The sequence below is a fragment of the Oncorhynchus keta genome, chromosome 28 (assembly GCF_023373465.1).
Source record: "Oncorhynchus keta strain PuntledgeMale-10-30-2019 chromosome 28, Oket_V2, whole genome shotgun sequence".
Lineage (NCBI taxonomy): Eukaryota > Metazoa > Chordata > Actinopteri > Salmoniformes > Salmonidae > Oncorhynchus > Oncorhynchus keta.
In genome coordinates this window covers 29,128,622-29,155,034 of record NC_068448.1, presented here as the reverse complement: position 1 = coordinate 29,155,034, position 26,413 = coordinate 29,128,622, and the positions used below count along the sequence as shown (strand labels likewise).

The window sequence follows — 26,413 nt, the reverse complement described above, 5'->3', positions numbered from 1 at the left end:
CAAAAATCGCTGATAGGCCTACAGATCCCATTCACCCTCTGATGGTATGGATAACTTGGTATTAGGTCACCAGAGAAACCCAGATTAAAATAAAAGGTCATATTTATCAAATTAATATAGACAGGATACTGTTTTGGCTGGGGTTAAAATTACCCCAAAGGATATGTATTTGATTAAGACCATATTGACACAGAAACACTAAATAATGAGTGAGATTAATAAAGTTGATTGACAAAGTCATGAAAAACACGTTGAATAAACAACCTTTTAAATATGATTAAAAATAGGCCTCTGGGTTCAAAATGACCCCAGTCAGTAGCATGATAAAGGATGAGACGAACAGATTGAATTTATTCTGCTTATGCACGGGTTGTACTTTTATTGTTACCTCATTCACTAAACAGCTCAATGGTGCAAGATTACCATACACAGAATTAGGACATCTGCATGACACATCTAGGCTATACAGCGAATGGATTATGATTATTACAAATACAGGAAACATATTTACATTTTAATTCAAGCCCCATACAACACAGATATTTACAAAATAAGTATGAAAATGAAGCCAATCTGACAAATAATGTACAGTGATAATGTCGTGGTTTGTCATTTTTGTGAACAAATCAGAAGGAATGTCAGTTAAAAACAAATAAGTCTTCTGATTGGGGTCAGTGGGGAAGATGCAAAATATCATGGCTAGTTTTGTTTTAAAGGCAGCATGGGAAAGCGTTGAGGTGAAGACATCTTGAGAAACAATGGTATACTGTAATTTTGGATGCCTAACAACAATAGCTACTTCTTAATATACTCCCTGATATTAGAAAAACAAACAAGAAATAACAAAAAGCGCAACTGCAACATTCTAGATGGCTAGCTATCACTAATATGGTTTAAGTTCAAAAGCAAACTTATTTCAGACTACTTTCTAAAAGGAAGCACTAAAGTGACCCATCTCCCTACAACTGGGCTCAAATGGGTTACATTTTAGTTCCTTTTTGATGAATGGAAATAATACACAGCAACATCCTGATATTACATTCAACTTTCTCTTCAAACTGCCTCAGCTTGCAAATGCTGCACTCCATCATTTGGTTCATTTGTAGTGAAACAACTGAAATTGAGCAGACTTTATTTGATCAGTTAGTTATACCTTTTATTATTCTGTGCAAAGAGCTGCAAACTAATATATACATTGCAAAACGATAAATACAGATGAAACAATCCATAATAATATCTATCATATAGATTTGTTGCCAAGTGGAAATCTTTGCTTTGACAGGTAATCATATCAATATGTTAATATTAGCTCATACATGTCATTATTCAATATAGTGAAGTTAATGGGAGGTAAACTTAGCTTTTGATCAGTGCATAGAGGCTGCTCTGTCATCTTGGAGGTTGAGGAAAGCTTGTCCTCCTACAACTAATCATTTTTCAGTAAGGATACCCTGACATGGAGAACCATTTCTGCAGCTCTTAAAGTAACAATCCAACAACGAGCCAAAGGTTTTTCTATCTGCCCTGCTATAGGTTGGTTGACCTGAGGGCAGAATGTCTTTCAGCGATTTTCATCTGTTCTGAGAAAATGTTGTCAATTAATTTCCAAACTGAAAAATGATGTCTTAATTTTAGCAAATAACTTTATGAAGCCCCAAACACAGAGGCTTGTCCACAATTGTCACTGTCTCTACACACTCAAACTTCAACTTATCTTTGCAGTGTGCCGAGGGCAAAAGGAACTACTGGTTGGTTGGCCAGAGCCATCTCATAGCCCTCTGAATATTCCATTCTTTACATATGTGCAGTACAAAGCAACCAAATGTAGAGACAGAGCCCCCATTTTAATGTCCCTTCATCATTTTGAGGGACCTAAAACGTGTGGCCGCAGTTGACCTATTGTGACGAGCAGAGCAAATATTTTCATAAATAATATCAGAAAAAGCATCAGAGCATATTCTATCCCTTTGATCCCAGACAGTGGTCTATAGTTAGTAAACATTAGCAGTCTCAGAGATACTCATCAACACATCATCATGCACACTGCCCAGCTAACACATTTTGGTTCCCAGAATATTACGGGAACTTTTTTTTTTAGGTTGTGAAACGTTCTGTGTTAGCTGGGTGGTAACCTATCAACCTTGTCACTTTCTTATCAATACTTACGTTAAAAGACCTCGTATTTACTGCCGGTGCTAAGATTCAATCGATCTTGGCTTGAATATGTCTGGTCTGCTCTATAGTCTTGCTATAGTTATTAGTTATATGTAAATGTGCAAAATAATGTTAAAACATAGCTGGATAAAACATCACTTCTTTCGCATTTGTTCCATTATTTCATATCAAAATCCATTATGGAATGACCGCATAGTATAAAAGAATCAACAGTGCTAATAAAAAAAATAACTTATGAGTAGTTAGCGGAGTTAATGAGGTTTAGATTCAAGAAAGAATAACAAAAGAAAAATATGGGATTCTGTGGGAAATCCGCCCCACCCTGTTTGTTCACCAATTCACCCGAAGAAACACAGTACCTGATGGTTTTCATGAGAGTGAATGGACCAGATATAGGCTATCATCTGGTCTATTTCTGCAAGGCAACACACTACAACCTTCACCAAATAACTACCAAGGGGGTCAAGGCTATTCAACCCTACTGAGTTCCCTTGGTTCCTTTCATTTGCACTGTGTTATGTCTTTAGTTGTTACACAAGGATGCGATGATAAAACACTGAATAAATGCTGAGGTCCAGTGTGGCTATGTGAGCCGACTAGCCACGAACCTAAATAGAGCAGTGTAGGAAAAGCACTAAGAGTAAGACTAAGAGTAAATGAGAGGTGACTAGCACAAGGATCCTGGAACATTATGTACAAATGACATTCTCCTCACAGTACTGTCCCCCCTCCTCCTCCCTCTATCGGTGACTTGGTATATTCCTGCTCTATTTATCTATCTATTCAATGACTGAGATATCAAGGACAGCTGAACTGGCAAAAGAGTAGAGGGGTGTTCAGTAATGTATTTTCATGGGAATAGTTCAATTTAATATTTTCATTACTGAATCGTGTTTATTTTGCTAGTTGTATTTCATACTCCTATACGCCAAATCGCTTTGAAAGTCCTTGCAGATAGACAGACAGCAATGCTTAAATTTGGGGTTGATTTGTGTATACAGAGGTCAAAACAGTAGGACATGGATACCACGTGGATAACAATAGTGTTTCTCCAATGCTGCAATAATGTCTAACTGAAAATGTCAATCTTTACCAACAGGTGTTGTTTTCCTGTTCGGTATTTCACACAAACATTCAGGGGAGTGGGGGGTGGTGTATGAGGGCTAGATTATACTGAGGGGCAGAGGCCCAAAGCAAAGTCTCGTAGACTGAAAACCTGTTTTCACTAGCAGCAATAGTTCTTGAACCAGCGGTGCTTTCTGTTGGAGAGCGTAAACTGATATTTCTCATGTAGTTCCTCATTTGTTTTGTTTCCCAGTAGTTTTTTAACTGTCATGTGATTATTTTGGTGTGTAGAATAAGCAAACCTGGTCTTCTCCTGAGGAATGCTGCTGTTGTCATGCGGGCGCGTAAATAAAATATTCTTGATAGACAGCTAACACTGATATAAAGACAATCTTTACAGACGATTAGTAAACTTAAAGAGAGTGGTCAGAACCTGTTTCTGAAGAATCGTGCACATACAAGTAGACTATTACGACATGCTACTAGTTAGAGGGGTCAGGGAAGGGTAATGACGACAAAGCGAAACAAAACACGAAAACGAATCCCAAACGAAAACACGAGAGGCTGGGAGAGGGAAATAGAGAAGGGGGAGAGTTGGGGGTGTTGGAGGGTTGGATAGGGGGTAAGCAGATTTTCAGGAACTTAAACTTTTAGTTGCTTGAGAGGAGACTTAAGCCACAAGTCTACGTACAAGAGAAAACCGTCAAGAATCACAATGGTTAATAAGTGTTAACACTTGGTATGTGTTCCAAGGCTAGTCTGAAGAATAGGAGCCATGTTTTCCTGCACACAGACGAACTCTATCAGTTCTTCAGCAGACCAGAGCGCCTTCTCGCCAACTTGGACCTGTGAGTTGAAGGAAAAACAACAACCGTAAGCAAAAAAACAACATACGTGTATATATCCCACCAAGTTGGGTGCTGGGCTAAAAGAAAAAGTAGATTAGAGCACTGGAAAAATGTTGTAAACGTACACTAAAGCAATAAGCTTTACTTTACAGGCAAAGGTATATCAAAATAAACAATTATAGAAAATGAAATCATTTCTCTATGGGTAGCATCAGAGCCTTATCAACATCAGTACTCTCAGTAGTCTTCTATATGTTCTATTCAATGGTAATGCTTAAATCACTAAGGGCTGGTTTCTTGAACCCAAATCAAGCCTCGACTTAAATGCACTTTCTATGGACATTCTCCATTGAAAATGTTTTTTACTCCAGGACTAAGCATGGGTACTGGGTACAAGGAAACGGGTCCTAAACAGCTGACAATGTTGTATTTCTAGTTAGGGGAATGTGTACAGTACCTTATTGTTCCCGCTAGAAGCGGGTTGAAGGCGTATAGCCAGTCGTTCATGTCTTTGTCATTGTTGGCCTGGAGCAGGATCCCTCTGTGCTTTGTGCACACAGCGAATGTGTTGGGTGTCTAGAGAGGATTCAAACAACACACGAGGAAGCTAGTTACCCTTGTGGCAAGCCATTTACACATGTAAGGGCATTATGTGCCATTGTTGTTCAACCCGAAGAGCTCGTATCAATCCTGTTCTACTCTTAAAACTCCACATTGTGCGTGGGTATAGTGTTGACCCATTAAAATGCCTGTACCTGCCAAACAGGTGAAAGCTTGTGTTTGTGTGCGCACGTGCATGTGGGCCCACCTTGAGCATGGCCTGCTGGTCCTCGCTGTACTCCACCTGGGCAGTGGACAGGTTGAGTACTCCCCTCTCCACCGGGTCCTTGTCGTTGTTGTAGATAAATACGTAAGGCCGGCGCACCACCACAAAGTGCTTCACCCACGAGTTGGACCGCGGCTCCATGAAGCTCAGGAAACCCTTCTTGGACACCACAGACCTGTGGTGGGAGAGAACAGGGGCTCAGTTTGATTCATTGGGTTTTAGCTATGAAATCATGACAACCACTCGAACATGCAGGGTTAACAATAGGAGTTAGTCTAGCCACTCACCAAACCTATACTCTATGTAAATGTATTGCATTATGCTATATGGTTGTTTGCGTGAATACTGTATGTCTGTGTGTCTAATGCATTATGTTTGGAACGTTTGTGATGTGCTGTCTATCTGTGTGTATATGCATACTGGCATGCCATATGATTAAAAAAACAATAAAGTGATCGTCATCATCATGCCCACTGCTAACACGAGAGGGACAAGGAGATAGCAGTTACCCAGGTCTCATCTCCTCGATGTCGGGCACCAGGTTGAGGAACTCGTTTTTGCCGGCTCGAGCCAGATAAGACGTCTCCAGGGTGGGCACCATGGGGAAGTTCTCATAGTCCGAGCAGGAGGGGCTGGAGGCGCGAGAATTGGCTTCTGGGGTTCTGGGAAACAATGAAGAGCGTCAGTCTGATGATACTAAGAATTAAATATTCAAAACTAATCACATATTTAGAAGCACTTCAGAAACATTTTAACTGTAGGGTGTGTCCCAGAATATAGTATACAAACCTGTGGCTCGGACATGAATATTTAGCCTATTTCTTATGACTGTTTTAAATAGTTTTAACAGTATATAGGAGGCTTAAAGTGCCACTCCCTCAATTATGCACAAAAGTGTACACCAGGTTGATGAAGCTCAAGTGTTATTGGTTTATATGTAGTGGTCAATACTGGATGTCATTTAGAATGGGAGAGGTGTGTTCATTTCAAATGGAGTCCACTATATGTATTCTACTATATGTATTCTACTATAGTCTAATTGATTCTACTATATGTATTCTACTATAGTCTAATTGATTCTACTATATGTATTCTACTATATGTATTCTACTATAGTCTAATGGATTCTACTATATGTATTCTACTATAGTCTAATGGATTCTACTATATGTATTCTACTATAGTCTAATTGATTCTACTATATGTATTCTACTATATGTATTCTACTATAGTCTAATGGATTCTACTATATGTATTCTACTATATGTATTCTACTATAGTCTAATGGATTCTACTATATGTATTCTACTATATGTATTCTACCATATGTATTCTACCATATGTATTCTACTATAGTCTAATGGATTCTAATATATGTATTCTACTATAGTCTAATTGATTCTACTATAATGGAGTCTACTATAATAGAGTCTTACTTCTGATCCACAGAGCTACAGCGGGAGTCAGCCAGAGAGGGGCAGGTGGAGGAGGGGGTGAGGGTGGCACTGCTGAAGCTGGTCACTGACGGGTCACGGCCCATGGGGGAGATGTCTGACAGCTTGAGCGAGAGAGCAGAAACAAGGAAGGGGAGATTAAGACAGTACTAACCACACTGATTTGGTGAAATTTAGTTGGCAGACAATGTCATGTTGTTCTGTTAAGGCATTGCAGCTTGTTATCGATCCACCTCTACTGTATCTCACCTTGCAGTCACTGATGCTGTTGCACACCTGGTTGTATTCACTGTTGAAAGTGTGGGTCAGAAGGCGGAGGCACTACAGGACAACAGATAATATGGTGAATGTTATGTTGTGTACATTGTGTGTCCTATTCGTTGTGAAATGTTTGTTGTTGACTTTATGGATATGATTCTGCTGCAAAACCAATTTCCCCTTGAGGGACAATACAGTTTTCTACTATGAGTTATTCCAGTGCTGGGCTCAAATTCACAACAAACCAGTGGGCTCCCACAGTTGACAGTGCATGTCAGAGCAAAAACCAAGCCATGAGGTCGAAGGAATTGTTTATAGAGCTCCGAGACAGGATTGTGTCAAGACACAGATCTGGTGAAGGGTACCAAAAAATATCTGCAGCATTGAAGATCCAAGAACACAGTTGCCTCCAGCATTCTTAAATGGATGAAGTTTGGAAGCACAGAGACTCTTCCTAGAGCCGGCCGCCCGGCCAAACTGAGCAATCGGCGGAGAAGGTCCTTGGTCAGGGAGGTGACGAAGAACCCTGTGGTCACTGACAGAGCTCTAGAGTTCCTCTGTGAAGATGGGAGAACCTTCCAGAAGGACAACCATCACTGTAGCACTCCACCAATCAGCAGGCCTTCATGGTAGAGTGGCCAGATGGAAGCCACTCCTCAGTAAAAGGCACATTACAGCCTTTTCAAGATTCTCTGGTCTGATGAAACCAAGATTGAACTCTTTGGCCTGAATGCCAAGCATCACATCTGGAGGAAACCTGGCACCATCCCTACAGTGAAACATGGTGGTGGCAGCATCATGTTGTGGGGATGTTTTTCAGAGGCATGGATTGGGAGACTAGTCAGGATTAACGGAAAGATGAACGGAGCAAAGTACAGAGATATCCTGGATGAAAACCTGCTCCAGAGCGCTCAGGACCTCAGACTGGGGTGAAAGTTCACCTTCCAACAGGAGAACGACCCTAAGCACACAGCCAAGACAATGCAGGATTGGCTTTGGGACAAGTCTCGGAATGTCCTTGAGTGGCCCAGCCAGAGCCCGGACTTGAACCTGATCGAACATATCTGGAAAGACCTGAACATAGCTGTGCAGTGACGCTCCCCATCCAACCTGAAAGAGCTTGAGGGGATCTGCAGAGAAGAATGGGAGAAACTCCCCAAATACAGGTGTGCCAAGCTTGTTGCGTCATACCCAAGAAGACTCAAGGCTGTAATCGCTGCCAAAGATGCCTCAAAGTACTGAGTAAAGGGTCTGAATACTTATGTAAATATTTCAGTTTTTTATTTTTTAATACATTTTCAAAAAATCTGTTTTTGCTGTGGCATTGTGGGGTATTCTGTATAGATTCATAAGGGAAAAACACAAATTAATCAATTTTATAAAAAGGCTGCAACGTAACGAAATGTTGAAAAAGTCCCGGGGTCTGAATACATTCCAAATGCACTGGATTTAGGTCAGTCAGCTGGCCAACTCATTGACCCTGCTTTCTGGAACACCCACCCCATTCCTTTGTTGGGGACCATGTGCAGTACAACTTTAGCAGGTACAGTTTGTAAACCATTAAAACAGGGTCATATTCATTAGGCATCAAACAAAATAAAATGGACTGAAACAGAGAGACTACTTGGACTTAAGAAACTGTCATATCCGTTTTCCTTTAAAACATTTTCCTTGCATTCCCTAATGAATATAACCCTGGGGTGTATTTATTAGTGCAAACCGTAGCTACTGAAATCATGTGTTTCTTATTGGACAAGTTCAGGTTAATCCCTCCCAGTTTCAGCCCATTTATAAAATTCTTTGTTCCCCCATCTCCTTCCTCCCTCCCTCCTCACCTTGGTAGCCAGCTCCTTCTCGCGGTCCACCAGGCTCTCGATGTCGGCCGAGTCGTAGCCACTGCTCTCGCTGGGTGTGATTGCACTCTCGAAGGTGGTGCTGGAGATCTGGGAGGAGATGGAGGTGGAGGTGCTCAGGGTGCCGCTGCTCATGCTAGGGGACAGTGACTCGCTCAGGGACTTGCTGGTGGGCCCCCCAGGGCCTGTAGCTGGAGCAGTCTCCACCAGCTTCTCTCTCAGCAGCAGCAGGTGACGCGTCTTCTCCACCTGGAGGGGGAAGGAAAAGGAACGAAGCGTGAGAGAGTTTGAAATGGATTTGATCCAAATTGTGCACTGTACAGGGAAGAGGGCTTTGGTCAAAAGTATAATTCATGATACAGGACATAGGGCTTTAGCAAAAATAAGCCATTATATAGGGAATATGGCTCTGGTCTAAAGTAGTGCACTACATAGGATTTTTTAAAGTTGTTGCCATTTCAGGCTTCCCTTTGCCCTCAACACTCTCAAAGTGCTCAGTCACCTCATGCAGCTGCTCCATTTTCTCCAGCTCCCATTGGTGCTCCAAGATGAGGCTGTCTCCTCTGGGCCTCCAGCCAGCCAGGTTCTCCTCTCCCCGGACGTAGGCCACAGAAGTGTCCAGAATCTTCCTCCTCCTCCGCTGCATACCTGAGTAGCAAACAAACACTCACTTCTCAGTATATAGTGGAAGGGGGGAGAGATACAAAGAGCTAGAGAGAGAGCATGCAGACATGGATCCTGTTATGAATTTAAACCAGCTCTGATTAAGACATAAGAAGGTTGAAACGTCACTACCTCCGAGGGTGGCTGTTATATCAATACACAACTGTTTGTCTGGACTTATACCAAGCACACACAAGCGCTATAGAGAACAGGGGAGTGGAGAGGAGTATGTTTGGGGGGTATATTTTAGCTATCCTCTGCTATTAAGTTAAGGCTAACGGTGCTTTTATCCCATACCAACAGTGTTTCAAGAGAGAGATTGCACTAACCTGGGCTTCCTGTGTCAGACATCTTGCACAAGCTCAGCTCATAGATGCCAGTCACTCTGTTGCTGTAATACGGAACACAAGAGGTTATATTAGGGTGTTGTTCATCAAGGTCGTATCTTAAGGCTGAATACAAAATGGCTGATAGCTGATTATTTGTCAACATAGATAACCGACAGCTGTGTATTAGTCATACACAGGAGGTTGGTGGCACCTTAATTGGGGAGGACAGGCTCGTGGTAATGGCTGGAGCAGAATTGTTGGAATGGTATTTGATGCCATTCCATTTGCTCCGTTCCAGCCATTATTATGAGCCGTCCTCCCCTCAGCAGCCTCTACTGGAGTCATAAAGGGTGTACACAAAATGGCTGACAGCTGCTTATCTGTCAACTTAAGATATCTGACAGCTGTCTACGAGTCATATAGAAGGTGGACACAAAATGACTGTCAGATGCCTTACCAGTCAGGGGTCTTGGAGTAGCCGCTTCCAAAGAGGTTCCTCAGGGAGCGGGGAGGGGAGATCTTGGCGTCTCGGGAGTAGAAGACCATGCAGATGTCTTTGGTAATAATGGCAGGCTGAATGCAGTGGTCGAGCTGTGGAGTGGAGAAATGGTTAGCATGTTAGCGCTCAAGCTCCTGAGTGCAGAGCACTGTAAATGAGTGGATACTGTAACACTACTGTATATAGTGCTTATGGGGCTGTTATACATCATTATTCACAATACATTCTTATTTACATGTATGCAGCCCTTTTAAGTATGGCCGAATAAGAATATCTGTATTATAGCAGTACATGTTTATAAGTTTGATTTACCTACAAGTGTCCTTGACACTTAACATTTAATGTGTTTCATTGATGATAATTGTCATCTGCAAATAAAATCCCTAAATCCTAAGCAGTAGGCCTAGAGACGGTAGATTATGTTTTATTAATACACAATACCAATTCATTATTGAGACAGGATTCCCTAGGTTGGTGGATACAGTAAAATCAAGATGGCAGGCAGGGCTGACCTCCAGGTATGCAGACAGGGTCATGAAGATCTTCTCTCCGTAGGGAGTGACTCGGTTGAGCAGAAGGGAGTTGTGCAGAGAGCTGTCCCACACAGCCTCGAATCTGTAGAAGGTCCTGAGAGGAAAAGATGAGAGGTCAGTATCTCCACGTTTACAGACTGAGGCCATGTCTGAAATGACAACCTATTTCCTGTCAAGCACACTACTTTTGTGCACTAGAAGCAGTGTATTATAGGCAATATGGTGTCTGTGGCTCTGGCTAAAAGTAGTGCACTGTATAGCTGCCATTTTGGCCGCACCCTGGTGGATCATTTCAACTGTGTGGGACATTTCTAAAATGGCTGTTCAGTGTCACAATGAGGCTGGTTGTGATTCCTCCAAGGTTCTCTCTTTTATATCACAATAGAGGTGAGAGAGTAAGCAACCAACAGTTCATAATATAGCCTGATGTAGCAGCGTAATCTACTCACTGAAGGTTAGAGAAAAATCACTGGGGTTCGGGTCAATTTAGGTAACCATATTGCACATCAACTATTGCTATATATTTGCTAGTAGTATTGACATTTGCTAGTAGTATTTTGAAAGACTTTGCAAATGCTACCAGAACATAATTTTGTAATAGACAAAGGTCTGTATGGCATGTGGACACCACCAGACACATATTATAGGAAGTAGCCTAGCAGAAACTAAGTTAATAAGTAGCCACATGGGGAGTAACTGAAGTAAATGTCAGTGTTATCTACTGCTCTCTCTCCCCAACTGTTACCAAAACATATACTAGAGTAGAAAATAGAGCCCAGAGATACGGTACAAATGTTAGTATTTGTAACCTAACTTGCTTTTTCTAACTGTTTCTGAGGGGAAATAAAGCTGTATTAAAATGGACAAATTGAAGAGGGGATAATACTGGATTCTAAGCATTATATGACACACCAATGAATCCCTGAACTATGGTTGTGGAAGGGAAAGCACTGCTACACACGCGGTCCTGGTGACGACTAGGAGTGAGGAAACACACGGAGGTGAGACCTGAACAGCACGCACGCTTTGAGCAGGTGTCACGCTACAACGCAAGTGTGAAAAGCTTGTCAAGAGCTTTGAGTGCTTAAGCTTTTTTATAGATAAGGGCCATTTTAATTATTATGAGGGGAAATTAAGTATGGACAAAAGTAGTGCACTAAACAGGGAATAGGGTGCCATTTGGGATGCTAGGGGGCCATTTGGGATACATAAACCCTTGGGAGTGAGGACACCTCATATACGGAAGGGTTCATTCCATTGTGTTCTACTCTTGAAATGCCACAATCCTCACAGTCCGATTGTGCGGTTGATAAAAAAAAACGAATGGCTCTGATTGCAAGACGCCCTGAATAAGATAACTGCTAAATGACTAAAACGTCAATGTAAATCTGTGCTGCGCTTACTCGTTTGTGACGACTGTGTTGTTTTTTTTACTTGTTTTCCCCCATGGGGAAAATACATTTTGATCCATTGACTTTGTTGGTGTCCGTCAATGAGCAACAGACCAATGGTTTCCAATGAAAGTAGCAGAAGGTGTATTTTTCATTACTCATGAACAAATTCTCTACTAACCACCAGGGGGCACCACAACCTTTAGCTCGCCTGACCCTGCCCTCATCCCTCAAGGACTCACGATGGCTGACGGAGTGATTCTGAAAAGTCCCCACTAAGCCATAGGATAGCATGTTTTACAGTAATTAGTCTTTAGATTCCTATTGCTTATGTGCAAGACAAAGGGAATTAGCAGTGTGACCTTTTCCAAAATCAGAAAAGCCTCAGTTAACAAAAGCGTGAATAATAGGCTATGATAGCCGTGATAATAGAATGAAAAAAGGATGAAACTGTCCTCGTTTCACAATGTGATGAAATGACAAATGAGCGCAATCAAAGAGCTGTAGAAAAGAACAATTCCAAGCTAATAGGTTTGTACTGGCTAGAAGGATATTAACCAATGGGAGTGGTATCAAAAGGTGTAAGACAAGAGAACACAAATTAAGAGTTATTACTACAGGCTAAGGGGCAAATCCTAACTTCCCATTGAAATCAATGCACGACTAAGTGACAATTATGACTTAATTGCAGGGTAGGATCCGCCCCAATGTCTATAAAAAGCCAAAGAGAGCCATAAAGCTTAATTCAGAGAAGACACTTTATGTTCCTTGGTTGCTGGTACCTAGCAATATCCTTATCAAGACAAAGCCTGAGCAAAATCAAGAGTCCAGCCGCAGCAGGAGAAAAGAAAACAAAAGAGAAAACAGAGAGAGTCAAGCAACACAAACAATGGAGTAAATAAAGAGAGCAAAATGTTAGCACTGGAAATAAATGTGATTGCCCACATGCAATGATGTCTGTGTACATACATCCAATGTCAGAGCTTATACACACACACACACACACAACACTGAAATGGGGCATTTTTGCTGTCTCTTCTAGCCAGGAAAGGCAACCTTGAAAGGCAGTGACGATTCCTTTCAATTTGGACAGAGTTATTCTGTTATGAATAACAAAACTGGTATTTTGTTTCTACTTTTAACAGACAACATGCATGCCAATTCAATATCATAACCATATTTCACTATACAGTACAACAAAGATAATCATATATAATTAGAATTCTTAGACTACTAAATAAAATACACTATAGTCCGGTTTCCCGGACACAGAATCTAGTTTTGGATTACAAAGGCACTTTTACTTGAGAATCTCCATTGAACATACAGATGAAGCCTACTCCTGGACTAAGAAGTATCTGGGAAACCAACCCTTGTCATAAAATCCATCCAAAGACATAATATTCTCATACTGTATGATTATCTTCTATGCCTGTATCCCTGCACCCTCCTGCACACGATGAGCTAAAACCTATGCATTAGATTGGGGAGCTAACACAATTTGATGGTGCTACACTGCCCTACCAAGCAAAAAGGCTTGGTAGGGCAGTGTTGCACCATAGCGTGGAACTGAGAAAAATGGCTTTTATTTACTTTGGTTTCACAGTAACTTTACGCAGTTAATGCTAACATGACCCCCAATTTCTCCAAAACACAATACAGGCAGGATACTTGTCCACATGATTAAGCATGTATTTAATATAGCAAAAATGACATTGACTCATTTTAGACCAAATGAGCAGTTACTGCCTTTTTACTTGGTAGGGCAGTACTGGCGTACCTGTTAGCATTGTGGGATGATTTGATATTTTTGGCCGAGATGATGTTAAGGGACAGGACGGCATCTGCTGCCGAGTCGTCCACCTCTGGCTTGTTCCTGATCCGACCTGAGGAAGCAAGCAACACCAGATGTTCTCATGATGATGAAGCCCTGTCTCTCCGGTAATGTCGCCAGACACTGGGATTCGAGTCAAATTTAATTAAAATCAGTCAGTTCATGAAGTGACAAAAAAAAAAAAAAAAAATTTGTTTATTTAGACATAATTTAAAATAGTTGCCACTTTTCAATGATCTTGTCTGGAACCAATGACCTTGGGTAGGCCAGTTGTGTATTTTTGTGCTAACATAGCGGAGGCAAATCCATATGTATTTACATTTCTCAAATAAAATGAATGAATTCAGTTGGATTTGGCTTTATTTTGAAGCACTCACCGACAACCAGCTCACGCACGTCCTTCCAGTGGAGCTCACTGCCCTTCTCGTGGATGAGGGTGACGGTGATCCGGCGCTGAATCCCCTGCAGCACAAGCAAACAGTCAGTATCCCAGTAGCCCAGACACAATGTCTGAACGTGTCAATATCAACAACGATACCATCATAAACAGTCAAATCATGTAATATTATGAATTATGATCAAAAAGGCTAAACTGATTCCAGATCAGCACTTCTACTCTGAGATGCTTTATGAATATGGGCCCTGAGGGGTCTCTGTACTGTACCTGATGTAGTAGGTAGGTTCCATGGCAGGGCAGTCCTCCACTGTGATCCACCACAGCTGGTATGTACCTACGGAAAGAAGCCAGGGACAAACATAAGTCGAACAGCCAAACCCCTGTGTTTGTATGTGCATGCGTCCGCATGTGTGTATGCTCGTGTGCATGCGACCGTGAGTGCGCGCAGACTTGGACACTCACTCTCCGGTGGGCTCCAGCTCGCTGATCTCGAACCACACCAGCAGGTCGTACTTGCTCACACACTGGCCCAGGTTGGACTTGCTGATGGTGTTGAGCTTGGTGGCTGGTACTGGGGGGAAACGCACACAGAGACAGACAGAGAGCGAGTGAGACACACAAACCCATTAGACAATCTAAATAGAATGTGGTAACAGAGGTGGCTGCTGAAATAACCTAGAGAGAAAAATGAATTCTGCATTTCTTGGAAAAATTAACAGGGGATGATAATCATCATGTACAGTACGCGTCCTACTATTACACACTGGGAGCAGTGGCGTACGTAAACAATGGTTAAATAGATAGTGATGATGACATGCGGAAACTCCTGTAACACGTTAATGTGTTATTATAAGCCTGTAAACATTCACTAATCAATACTCCTTACTGTACTCGAAGGGCTTATTTCACAAGGTACAAAACAACTGTCCAATTCTAAATCCACTACAATTTAATTAAGCCGGGAACACTGCAATCTTCATTTAAATACTATCAAGGAGTGACACTACAACACAGCCTGTCCAAACGCAAATCACAAATACTCTCAATTCTATAGTGCTACACTAGGGGACGTGAGGCTATATGACAGATTACACATTAGAAGCTGTATCTCCTGCTGAGTTATCAAACTGCCACATCCTGATTATAACTCCACCTACATGTAAATATTACCTCAACTAACTGGTGCCGCCGCACATTGACTCTGTACCGGTCCCTCCCTGTATATAGTCTCCACATTGACTCTGTACCGGTCCCTCCCTGTATATAGTCTCCACATTGACTCTGTACCGGTCCCTCCCTGTATATAGTCTCCACATCGACTCTGTACCGGTCCCTCCCTGTATATAGTCTCCACATCGACTCTGTACCGGTCCCTCCCTGTATATAGTCTCCACATCGACTCTGTACCGGTCCCTCCCTGTATATAGTCTCCACATTGACTCTGTACCGGTCCCTCCCTGTATATAGTCTCCACATCGACTCTGTACCGGTCCCTCCCTGTATATAGTCTCCACATTGACTCTGTACCGGTCCCTCCCTGTATATAGTCTCCACATCGACTCTGTACCGGTCCCTCCCTGTATATAGTCTCCACATTGACTCTGTACCGGTCCCTCCCTGTATATAGTCTCCACATTGACTCTGTACCGGTCCCTCCCTGTATATAGTCTCCACATTGACTCTGTACCGGTCCCTCCCTGTATATAGTCTCCACATCGACTCTGTACCGGTCCCTCCCTGTATATAGTCTCCACATCGACTCTGTACCGGTCCCTCCCTGTATATAGTCTCCACATCGACTCTGTACCGGTCCCTCCCTGTATATAGTCTCCACATCGACTCTGTACCGGTCCCTCCCTGTATATAGTCTCCACATCGACTCTGTACCGGTCCCTCCCTGTATATAGTCTCCACATTGACTCTGTACCGGTCCCTCCCTGTATATAGTCTCCACATTGACTCTGTACCGGTCCCTCCCTGTATATAGTCTCGCTATTGTTATTTCACCGCTGCTCTTTAATTACTTGTTACTTTATTTCTTATCCGTATTTTTTAAAACTGCATTGTTGGTTATGGGCTTGTAAGTAAGCATTTCACTGTAAGGTCTACCTACACCTGCTGTATTTCAGCACATGTGACTAATAATATTTGAGTTACCTCTTTCGCTTTTAACATTATTTTTCTACAGCAGATAGAGATTTGCTATTCAACTATTCACTCAACAATAGCAGAGATTGTTAAAAGGAAACAATTTTTTCTGTTCGTGTGTGTTTAGGTAATGGAACTGGAGCCCAAATGGCTTTAGGCCTGTATTCTCATGCCGTCTCATCTCTCTGCAGCAGACACATAGTGAGCAATATGTTGAGAGAGAATGCTAAGAGTGTGCAAAGCTGTAATCAAGGAAAAGTGTGGCTATATTGAAAAATCTCAAATATAGTTTGATTTGTTGATCACTTTTTTTGGTTACCACAGGATTCTATATGTGTATTTCATAGTGTTGATGTCTTCACTATTATGCTACTATGGAGAAAACGAGGTGTCCAAACTTTTGGTTCTTTAAGTATGGTGATGATATCATATTGTGAGGTCCATGGTAATTCCCAGCCCTAAAAGGTATGTGGCTGGTTGGTATGTGAGAGACAGTGGAGGGGACTAGAACTAGAATTGGGCCAGACAAAACTAGGATGCACCACACCGGCCTATGCCAACTACAGCCAGAAGATAAAGCAAAACAAAAGCACAGCACAGGGCTACAGTAGAGTAGCCTGATTCCACATCTGTTTGTGTGTATATATGGTCGTTGTCGATGCAGAACAAACAGATCTGGGACCAGGCTAATAGTACAGCGCATACTGCTGCTACTCCCAGCTACTACTCTCACGATTGTAATGTCCGCTGTACCAACCATGGTGCCTGGGTACAGTCAGCACGGGGCTGGTGGGCATGGGAAGGAAAGGGAAGTGAGAGAGCTGGTCAGCCCCGTCCTCCAGGCTGGCCACTGCCGTGGATGCTAGGGCATTGGCATGCTCGGACAGCGTGTCCAGCACCTGGCCGGGCACGGAGCCAGTCATCAGGTAACGAATCAACTCTATTTTACGGGCGTGGTCTGAGACGGGGCGGGGGGGGGTAGGTCATATGGCGTAGGGGTGGGAGTGAATGGAAGAGAGAGGGAGTAAGAAAAATGTGGGTGAGTGGAAGAGTGAGTGGAAGAGTTTGGGAAAGAGAGATGGATATAGATAGAGAGATGGATATAGGACATATTGAGGGAGTGGGTGAGTAGTGACAAGGAAATGGGTCAGAAAACAAAATGCCCAAAAAAAGGAAAGAAAGAGGGGAAGATATGAGACATGCAGTTGTGACTGGATATACAGTGTGGTGGCGATTCTAAAAAAATAATTGGATAAAGGGATTGCAAGATTTTCTGCAATGCTGTCCACGATACTGTCGATGTGGTATATGAAGAATCCTTACCTGGTTTAGACAGGGGCATTGGAATAGGGTAGTACTTCCTGGCAGCCTGAGGAGGACTACAAACAAACAAAAAGACTACACATTTAGTATTGAATTATATTGACGACACATTTAGTTTAAATTGAATTGCTTTTTGTATGTTTTTGTTTGATGTCATTACTTGAGCTTTTAATGTGATGTTTTTAATGTGTTGGATGTGAGCCTTAAGCCATTCTGGCTAATGGTAATTAGATAGACAACAAATCATGGTGTGCTGGTCTGGAATAAAATGATGTAGTACTACAGTAGCAAAAGACCTTGTTAACAAATTGACAGTTGAGAGTGTTGGCTTTACTTTACTACTAGACAACCCATCATTACCAATTCATCATTAATAAAGGTATGTGGGGGTGTGGCATTATGTAGCGCCTAGATCCTGATCTTGGATCAGTTTAGCATTTTCTCCTATAGGATTGGAGGAGAAGCTGATCTTGGATCTGTATCTAGGAAAAACCTCACCCTGGAGCATACCGTATGTGTGCAGGTGACCATTCAACCTACCTTATGAGGTCCTGACCGTGCAGGTGCAGAGGGTGCTGCTGGTAGTGACCAAACACCTCAAACACGATGGGCTTGGTTTTGATGTACTCAATGAACGACTCAGTCACCTCCACTGAAATCTACACAACAGGAGGGAATGGGAAAATGAGTCAGCTTTGGGTCATGTTCTATACCTTTGTGTATGTGTATGTGTGTGGTGTGTACGTGAGTGTGCGTTGTGCATGCACTCACATTCTGGACGTGATAGAAGCCCAGAGGAGTTCCTTTCCCACTGTTCTTCAGAGGCTCTGTGGAGAAGGCTTCGTCGTGACGATGGAGGAAACTGAGGAGCCAACAGATGATGCTTGATTATCACAAATAATAATACTGTACATAACTAAACTGTTACTAAAAGGTCTATACAGATGAAAGCCGACAGGTATGATTCCTGATGCTGTTGTTATGACTTGTGTTTAACACCCTTATAAGGTCTTATAACGATCCTGACTAAATAACAGCCATTTGGAATTTGTTAAATATCACATAAGCCTTATAACATATTATAAGAAGACATCATAAAGGCTCATACATGCTTATAACGAGTTTTAACCATTATACCTGTCGACCTTAAGTGTCATCAGTACTTCTGTTACACACACACACACACACACACACACACACTTTTGGGTCACTTAGAAATGTCCTTATTTTGGAAAGAAAAGCACATTTTGTGTCCATTAAAATAACATCAAATTGATCAGAAATACAGTGGAGACATTGTTAATGTTGTAAATTACTATTGTAGCTGGAATCAGCTGATTTTATGGAATATCTACAGTTGAAGCCAGAAGTTTACATACACCTTACCCAAATACTTTCAAACTCAGTTTCACAATTCCTGACATTTAATCCTAGTACAAATTCCATGTCTTAGGTCAGTTAGGATCACCACTTATTTTAAGAATGTGGAATGTCAGAATAATAGTAGAGAGCATGATTTATTTCAGCTTTTATTTATTTCATCACATTCCCAGTGGGTCAGAAGTTAACATACACTCAATTAGTATTTGTTAGCATTGCCTTTAAATTGTTTAACTTTGGTCAAACGTTTCAGGTAGCCTTCCACAAGCTTCACACAATAAGTTCGGTGAATTTTGTGACAGAGCTGTTGTAACTGAGTCAGCTTTGTTGGCCTCCTTGCTTTTTCAGGTCTTGCCCACACATTTTCCATAGGATTGAGGTCAGGGCTTTTTGATGTCCACTCCAATTCCTTGACTTTGTTGTCCTTTTGCCACAACTTTGAAAGTATGCTTGGGGTCATTGTCCATTTGGAAGACCCATTTGCAACCAAGCTTGAACTTCCTGACTGATGTCTTGAGATGTTGCTTCAATATATTCACATAATTTCCCACCCTCATGATGCCATCAATTTTTTTTAAAGTGCACCAGTCCTTCCTGCAGGAAAGCACCCCCACAACATTATGCTGCCACCCCAGTCCTTCACGGTTGGAATGACGTTCTTCGGGTTGCAAGCCTCCCCCTTTTCCCTCCAAACATAACGATGGTCATTATGGCCAAACAGTTCTATTTTTGTTTCATCAGACCTGAGGACATGTCTCCAAAAAGTACAATCTTTGTCCCCATGTGCAGTTGCAAACCGTAGTCTGGCTTTTTATGGCGGTTTTGGAGCAGTGGCTTCTTCCTTGCTGAGCAGCGTTTAAGGTTATGTCGATATAGGACTCGTTTTACTGAGGATATAGATAGTTTTGTACCTGTTTTCCTCCAGCATCTTCAAAGTCCTTCGAGTTGTTCTGGGATTGATTTGCACTTTTCACACCAAAGTACGTTCATCTCTAGGAGACAGAACGCAGTATGACGGCAGCGTGGTCCCGTGGTGTTTATACTTGCATACCATTGTTTGTACAAATGAACGTGGTACCTTTAGGCGTTTTGAAATTGCTCCCAAGGATGACCCAGACTTGGAGGTCTACAATTTTCTGAGGTCTTGGCTGATCACTTTTGATTTCCCCATGATGCCAAGCAAAGAGGCGCTGAGTTTGAAGGTAGGCCTTGAAATACATCCACAGGTACACCTCCAATTGACTTGACAGTCTGTTGTCCTCAGAAATTAAGGCTATTCCATTCGAAAAATTCCAAAATTCCAATTCCAAGAAACTTTAGATCTTGTACAACGCTGTGTACTACTTCCTTCACAGAACAGCGCTCTTCAACAGTGAAGAGGCAACTCCGGGATGCTGGCCTTCTAGGCAGAGTTCCTCTGTCCAGTGTCGGTGTACTTTTGCCCATCTTAATCTTTTATTTTTATTGGCCAGTCTGAGATATGTTTTTTTCTTTGCAACTCTTGCCTAGAAGGCCAGCATCCCGGAGTTGCCTCTTCACTGTTGACGTTGAGACTGGTGTTTTGTGGGTACTATTTTATGAAGCTGCCAGTTGAGGACTTGTGAGGCGTCTGTGTTCCTCAAACTAGACACTCTAATGTACTTGTCCCTCTTGCTCAGTTGTGCACCGGGGTCTCACACTCCTCTTTCTATTCGGGTTAGAGCCAGTTTGCGCTGTTCTGTGAAGGGAATATTTTTGATTTCTCAGAACAAGAATAGACTGATGAGTTTCAGAAGAAAGTTATTTGTGTTTCTGGATATTTTGAGCCTGTAATTGAACTCACACATGCTGATGCTCCAGATACTCAACTAGTCTAAATGTGTCCAGTTTTATTGCTTCTTTAATCAGAAAAACAGTTTTCAGCTGTGCTAACATAATTGCAAAAGGGTTTACTAATGATCAATTAGCCTTTTAAAATGATAAAACTTGGATTAGCTAACACAATGTGCCATTGGAACACAGGAGTGATGGTTGCTGATAATGGGCCTCTGTACGCCTATGTAGATATTCCATTAAAGAAATCAGCCTTTTCCAGCTGCAATAGTCATTTACAACATTAACAATGTCTATACTGTATTCCTGATCAATTTGATGTTATTTTAAATGGACAAACAAGGACAATTCTAAGTGGCCCCAAACTTTTGAACGGTTACACACAAACACACACACACTTTGACAACAGCCCTGATCCTAGATCAGTATGGCAGTGGTGTGCGTGTGCTCCGTAGCCTGCGAGGTTGATCTGAGGACAGATCTGATGATAGCCGATCAACTCACTTGAACTGGCAGAAGATGTCGGCATACTCTGGGAGAATGCCGCTGGCTTGGAGCACGGTCACACGGAAGGTAAAGATACTGCCCACCTCCAGTTGGTCGGCCAGTCCTTCTTCTCGACTAAGCTTAGGGTCAACCAAGTTCCCCTGAACCAGCTTCAAGTCTGTCACAAAACACCCACAGCAAAGGGTTAGAACATGCTGCGGACAGGTACATACCAGGATGAACACAATGCAAAATATTGTGTGTTATCCTCAAGTTTCATACATTTACTTTTCCCCCCAATTTCATTATATCCAATTGGTAGTTAGTCTTGTCCATAGGGGATTTGCAGCGATGGGACTCGGGAGAGGCGAAGATCGAGAGCCATGCTTCTTGACACACTGCTCGCTTAACCTGTAAGCCATCTGCACCAATCTGTCAGAGGAAACGCCGTCCAACTGGAGTCGCTAGAACGTGATGGGACAAGGACATCCCGGCCGGCCAAACACTCCCCTAACCCATACGACGCTGGGCCAATTGTGTGCCACCTCATGGGTCTCCCGATCACGGCCTACTGTGACACAGCCTGGGATCGAACCAGGGGCTGTAGTGACGCCTCAAGCACTGCGATGCAGCACCACTCGGGAGGCCATGATTTTAGTGTTTTATTGATAGAGACAGGTATAACGGGGAGGGGGATGTGGGTAGATGCAGAGGTGAGAAGGCTGGTAGGGCCAGGATTCTATTCAACACAGGCAGGGGGACCATACATGTGCCAGAGACAGCGGCTTTAACTGCTAGACCAACTCTCTCTACTTCCCTCCATATTTTTCGCTCTCCCTCTCCTCCTTCCCTCTTTACTTACAGTTAACAGCTCAATAAAGTGCACAATGAAAGGAAGGTTTATGGTCAAAGTTTATTATGTTTTTCTATCAAATGGCTTATGTGGACTATTGTAAATTCCTTCACAGGGAAACTAGATATGACTGCACCAACCAGATGTCACTTTACACCCAGAGATTCACATTAGCCAAAAACGTTTTATTTTTTATTTAACTAGGCAAGTCAGTTTTTACTTACAATGACTTACCATGACAGCCTAGGAACAGTGGGTTAACTGCCATGTTAACTGCCATGTTCAGGGGCAGAAAGACAGATTTTTAGCTAGTCAGCTCAGGTATTCGATCTAGCAACCTTGCGGTTACTGGCCCAATGCTCTAACCACTAGGCTACCTGCTGCCTAGTGACCTTTAGTAATTTAAATCTATTTGATTTTTATGACTGAAGGCCATTTCCAACTCTTGTATCAACCTATTTCAATTCATCCTCCACCTTCAATAAGAATATCTGCCACCAGCGTTTCCCCCATCATTGTAGAGGCGGTACGCCAGCCACCCTCCCCCGCCTACAAACATTTGGTTGAAAATGTTGGTTTAAGAGGCCCTGGATGCTAATTGGGGTGCCTTTGCAGAGCCCCACCTGGAAAATAATTTCGGGACAACACTGTCTGACACGATTAATTCCCACTCAATTCAAGCCATTGGCCGGCGAGATGTAGGCCTAATATGAATGAGAGGAGAGGGTTTTGGAGCTGTGCCGGTCTCTCCTTCCTTACCCATGTCATTGATTCTGTTCTGCTCCTCTGAGGGGGTGATGATCTCTGAACTCTGACCCTGGCCCTCCACGAAGCGCAGCTCTTCCAAAGATAGGCCAGAGCAGGTCATGACTGTGGAAGGAAAGTCATTCTGATGGGAGGGAGGGAGGGAGGGAGGGAGGGAGAGAGAGAGAGAGAGAAAGAGAGAGAGAAAGAGAGCGAGAGAAAGACAGAGGCAGTGGATATCAGCATATAGCTGCTTTGATAGTGAACATTTTAAGAAAAAAGAACTGAGAAAATGTTGCTGATTAAAAGACACGTTTATTGGGAGGTGTATGGAATGTAGACAAGATTAAGCCTAGTCCTAGACTAAAAAGCACTTTCAATGGAGAATCCCCATTGAACAGGACTAGGCTCAAACTGTATTCGGGAAATCGGCTATAACATAAAAAAAAAAGAGAGTTTGTCTGACGTGGCCTTACCTTTTTGAAGTACTCGTCGTCAAAGGATATCTTGGCAGTTCCCGACTGTCTCACTCCTGACCCGTAGTCTGGGGCCTCCTCGTCAGCTACAAAGACACGTTTTACAAGTCATTGTCATCGCGTTCGTCAGCCCGTTATTAACGTGGTGTGTTGACAAGAGCAGACTTGTCTCTTCAAAGAGCACAAAGCAGTCGACTCTGGGAATTCTCTCTCAGGTCGCAAGAAAACCGAGGACCTTTCAACATTTCTTCCAGTCATTCTGATTCATTGTAGAGTTAGATCTGGTATTTTCTTGTATAAAATAGTTTTGTTGTGATTTTAGTGAATGTGGTCTGTGATTAGGGTGCCTTGTCGCATTTTGTACACACATTGTTACATTCTACCTGGATACATACTCAAGGAGCAGGATTGGACAATTATGTGACAGTATATTAGATACTAATACTAATCACAATGAGACTCAGAGTAGGAGTGCTGATCTAGGATAAGTTTGCCATTTAGATAATGGACAGGGGGACCTAATCCTAGATCAGCACTCCTCCTCTGAGACACTGTGAATACAGGCCCAGGTCTGAATCTTGTCAAAGAGGGTGTGTGTAGAGAGAAATAAAGAGAGATGGAGCAGTACGTACCAGCGATGGCTTGGACACCGACACGCAGGAAACCACGCACATCGCCCTTCTCCGTCACTATGGCGACACGATGGACCAGGGGCACGGGGTAGAGCAGGTTGCTCAGGTACACAAAGGCTCTATGGGGGAAGGAGGGGGGAGAGAGGTGAGGATCTAACCCTACAAGCCCCAATTGGGGTCTGCTTTTGACTCACAAGGCTTGGTCAAATGAATTTATATTTGTCAATAAAGAAAGGTGACGCGGATATTTCATTACTTTCTTAATTTGAATGCGGTAACATTTAGTTAAAGGGTTCATAAGAAGTTCATAGCACATAACATACTGCATCAGTAAACCGTATACTGCTTATGAGTGCTGTATCTATGGGTTATAAATATACAATGTTATGGAGTCCTTATGTAGGTAGCTCTTCAATTGTCTTTTAGAGGCATTCCTAACATCCACTGGTCAAGAAACTAAACTAAGTGAACATTTTACTGAAGCGGAAGTTAGGGTTGAACCCTTAATGAATTAATAGGTATTTAAATAAATTTGACCATAACTCAATGACAGTACAGAAGGCCCTAAAGAAGTTAAGCTTGAGCCATCTGCGTCATGACAATACATCCTAGTCACATGGAAGGGGTGTAATATGAGATCTAATGAGCCAATAGCCAATCACTATGACTCAATTGACATTTGTGCAAGGCCGAGAGGCACACTTTTAGATACAATCATCAGATGATCACTGAAGTGATTGAGGTCATGTTCCAAATGGCACCCTATTTACTACATAGGGCTCTGGTCACAAGTAGTGCACTATGGGACCTTGTCAAAAGTAGGGCATTGTATAGGGAAAAGGGGTGCCATTTGGGATGCGACCTTATAGTAAACTCAGAAATGCATTCTATCACAAATTAAGATATATTTCAGAATAGACAAACACAAAAATAGACAAACTGCTAAAATGATAGACAACTGATATTGCAGCAAAAATAAAAACAATCTCTTTCAGCCATGTTGTTGAATGGTAAAATAGCAATACTAGCTAAATTGAAATGCAGCAGTCAGAGCCGACTCGCTTGTTATGTCGACGGGCTTTAGTCACACATTGACGTGTTGTTGCTTTGTGGGGGTTGATTTGCAGCGCCCCCGTTGCCCTAACTCTCCCCCTCCCTGTGCAGGAGAACTCAATGCTGAGGCAAAGGAGAGAGGAGAAATATATCTCAAATATCTTTAGTCATGATGACGCAGGTAGGGCTGTTAACAGGACAGACTGGCTGGGCCTGCATCGATCTGCCGTCTGACTCAGAGTCTGGATCCCAAATGGCACTCTGTTGCCTACATAGCGCACAAATTTTGATCCCTATGGGCACTGGTCAAAAGTAGTGCACTATATAGAGAACAGGGTGCCATTTGGGATGCAGACAGACTAGATGCGGTGGCTATGACATCTGAAATACAAACGGAGTTGATTCAGATGTACTATAAATACATATGTGTCGTATTTTTTTTTACCACTAAGGTTATTTACTTGATATCATTCATGTGAATTTCAAATCAGTATCACCTCCACTCCTACAATTATTAACGTCATGATTGTTATTATATGGATAATTGAAATCATTGCCATTGTATCACACATACAGTACCAGTCAGAAGTTTGGACACACCTACTCACTCATTCAAGGGTTTTTCTTTCATTTTTCACTATTATTCTACAATGTAGCAAATAGTAAAGAATAAAGAAAAACCCTTGAATGAGTAGGTGTGTCCAAACTTCTGACTGGTACTGTATGCTGTTAACAAATATGACTACGGACATTGAAAAGAAAGCAAAGCAAAATACAATTCAAATAAAAAAAATAATAAAATAAGGTCATGAAAAATAAACACCAAAACAAATAGACAATGAATTAACCACTACAGATACAACAAAAAGAGATGAGTTGTAGGGTGAAGTCACCCCTACTGTATACTGGGTCAGTTTAGCATTTTCTCCGCTAATGAGGATTGGGGGAGGGAAAGCTAATCCTAGATCTGTACATAGTGGAAACTTCACCCGGGAGCAGAAAATGGTGGCATCTGGAGCGGAGCGGTATTAAGCCATAGAAATAGAATGTCATAGAATGACATTCTATATCTACAGATGAAACAACACGCCTGGAGGATGACGGTGCTGGCTCTATTCTAATTCTAGAATATTCTACTCTGCCTGCCTTCATTCTAAATGAGGCCTTACAAATAAGACACTGCTCCATAGCAGTGTGACACATTATGCTTCTTTTCAGTCTACCATCTTGCAGAATGCAATACATAGAAAAGGGTTAGGTCCCAAATGGCACCCTATTCCCTACACACTAACAAATCAGCAATAAAGACAGTAGTGCACTTTATAGAGAATAGGATGCCATTTGGGATGCAACTGAGGAGACATGTCTCAGATATCCTTGC

General features: G+C 42.3%; 1 protein-coding gene across 10 annotated transcripts in view; it reads right to left on the bottom strand.

Moving 5' to 3' along the window:
* Window positions 1-344: 344 nt before the first annotated feature.
* kif1b (kinesin family member 1B) overlaps window positions 345-26,413 on the bottom strand; it is a 111,926-nt gene continuing 85,857 nt past the window's right edge. For all 10 annotated transcript variants that reach the window (XM_035740647.2, XM_035740654.2, XM_035740649.2 and 7 more), the window contains 22 exons: window positions 23,980-24,098; window positions 23,348-23,433; window positions 22,887-23,016; window positions 21,293-21,452; window positions 18,368-18,458; window positions 18,137-18,255; window positions 17,597-17,652; window positions 14,588-14,696; window positions 14,393-14,459; window positions 14,106-14,190; window positions 13,675-13,780; window positions 10,483-10,597; window positions 9,929-10,062; window positions 9,472-9,533; window positions 8,982-9,127; window positions 8,462-8,728; window positions 6,618-6,689; window positions 6,351-6,472; window positions 5,424-5,576; window positions 4,897-5,089; window positions 4,546-4,664; window positions 345-4,086 (listed from right to left, as the gene is read on the bottom strand). In XM_035740647.2, coding sequence (XP_035596540.1) covers window positions 4,044-4,086; window positions 4,546-4,664; window positions 4,897-5,089; window positions 5,424-5,576; window positions 6,351-6,472; window positions 6,618-6,689; window positions 8,462-8,728; window positions 8,982-9,127; window positions 9,472-9,533; window positions 9,929-10,062; window positions 10,483-10,597; window positions 13,675-13,780; window positions 14,106-14,190; window positions 14,393-14,459; window positions 14,588-14,696; window positions 17,597-17,652; window positions 18,137-18,255; window positions 18,368-18,458; window positions 21,293-21,452; window positions 22,887-23,016; window positions 23,348-23,433; window positions 23,980-24,098 — 2,554 coding nt within the window. In that variant the 3' untranslated portion in view covers window positions 345-4,043. The remainder of the gene's footprint in view (window positions 4,087-4,545; window positions 4,665-4,896; window positions 5,090-5,423; window positions 5,577-6,350; window positions 6,473-6,617; window positions 6,690-8,461; window positions 8,729-8,981; window positions 9,128-9,471; window positions 9,534-9,928; window positions 10,063-10,482; window positions 10,598-13,674; window positions 13,781-14,105; window positions 14,191-14,392; window positions 14,460-14,587; window positions 14,697-17,596; window positions 17,653-18,136; window positions 18,256-18,367; window positions 18,459-21,292; window positions 21,453-22,886; window positions 23,017-23,347; window positions 23,434-23,979; window positions 24,099-26,413) is intronic.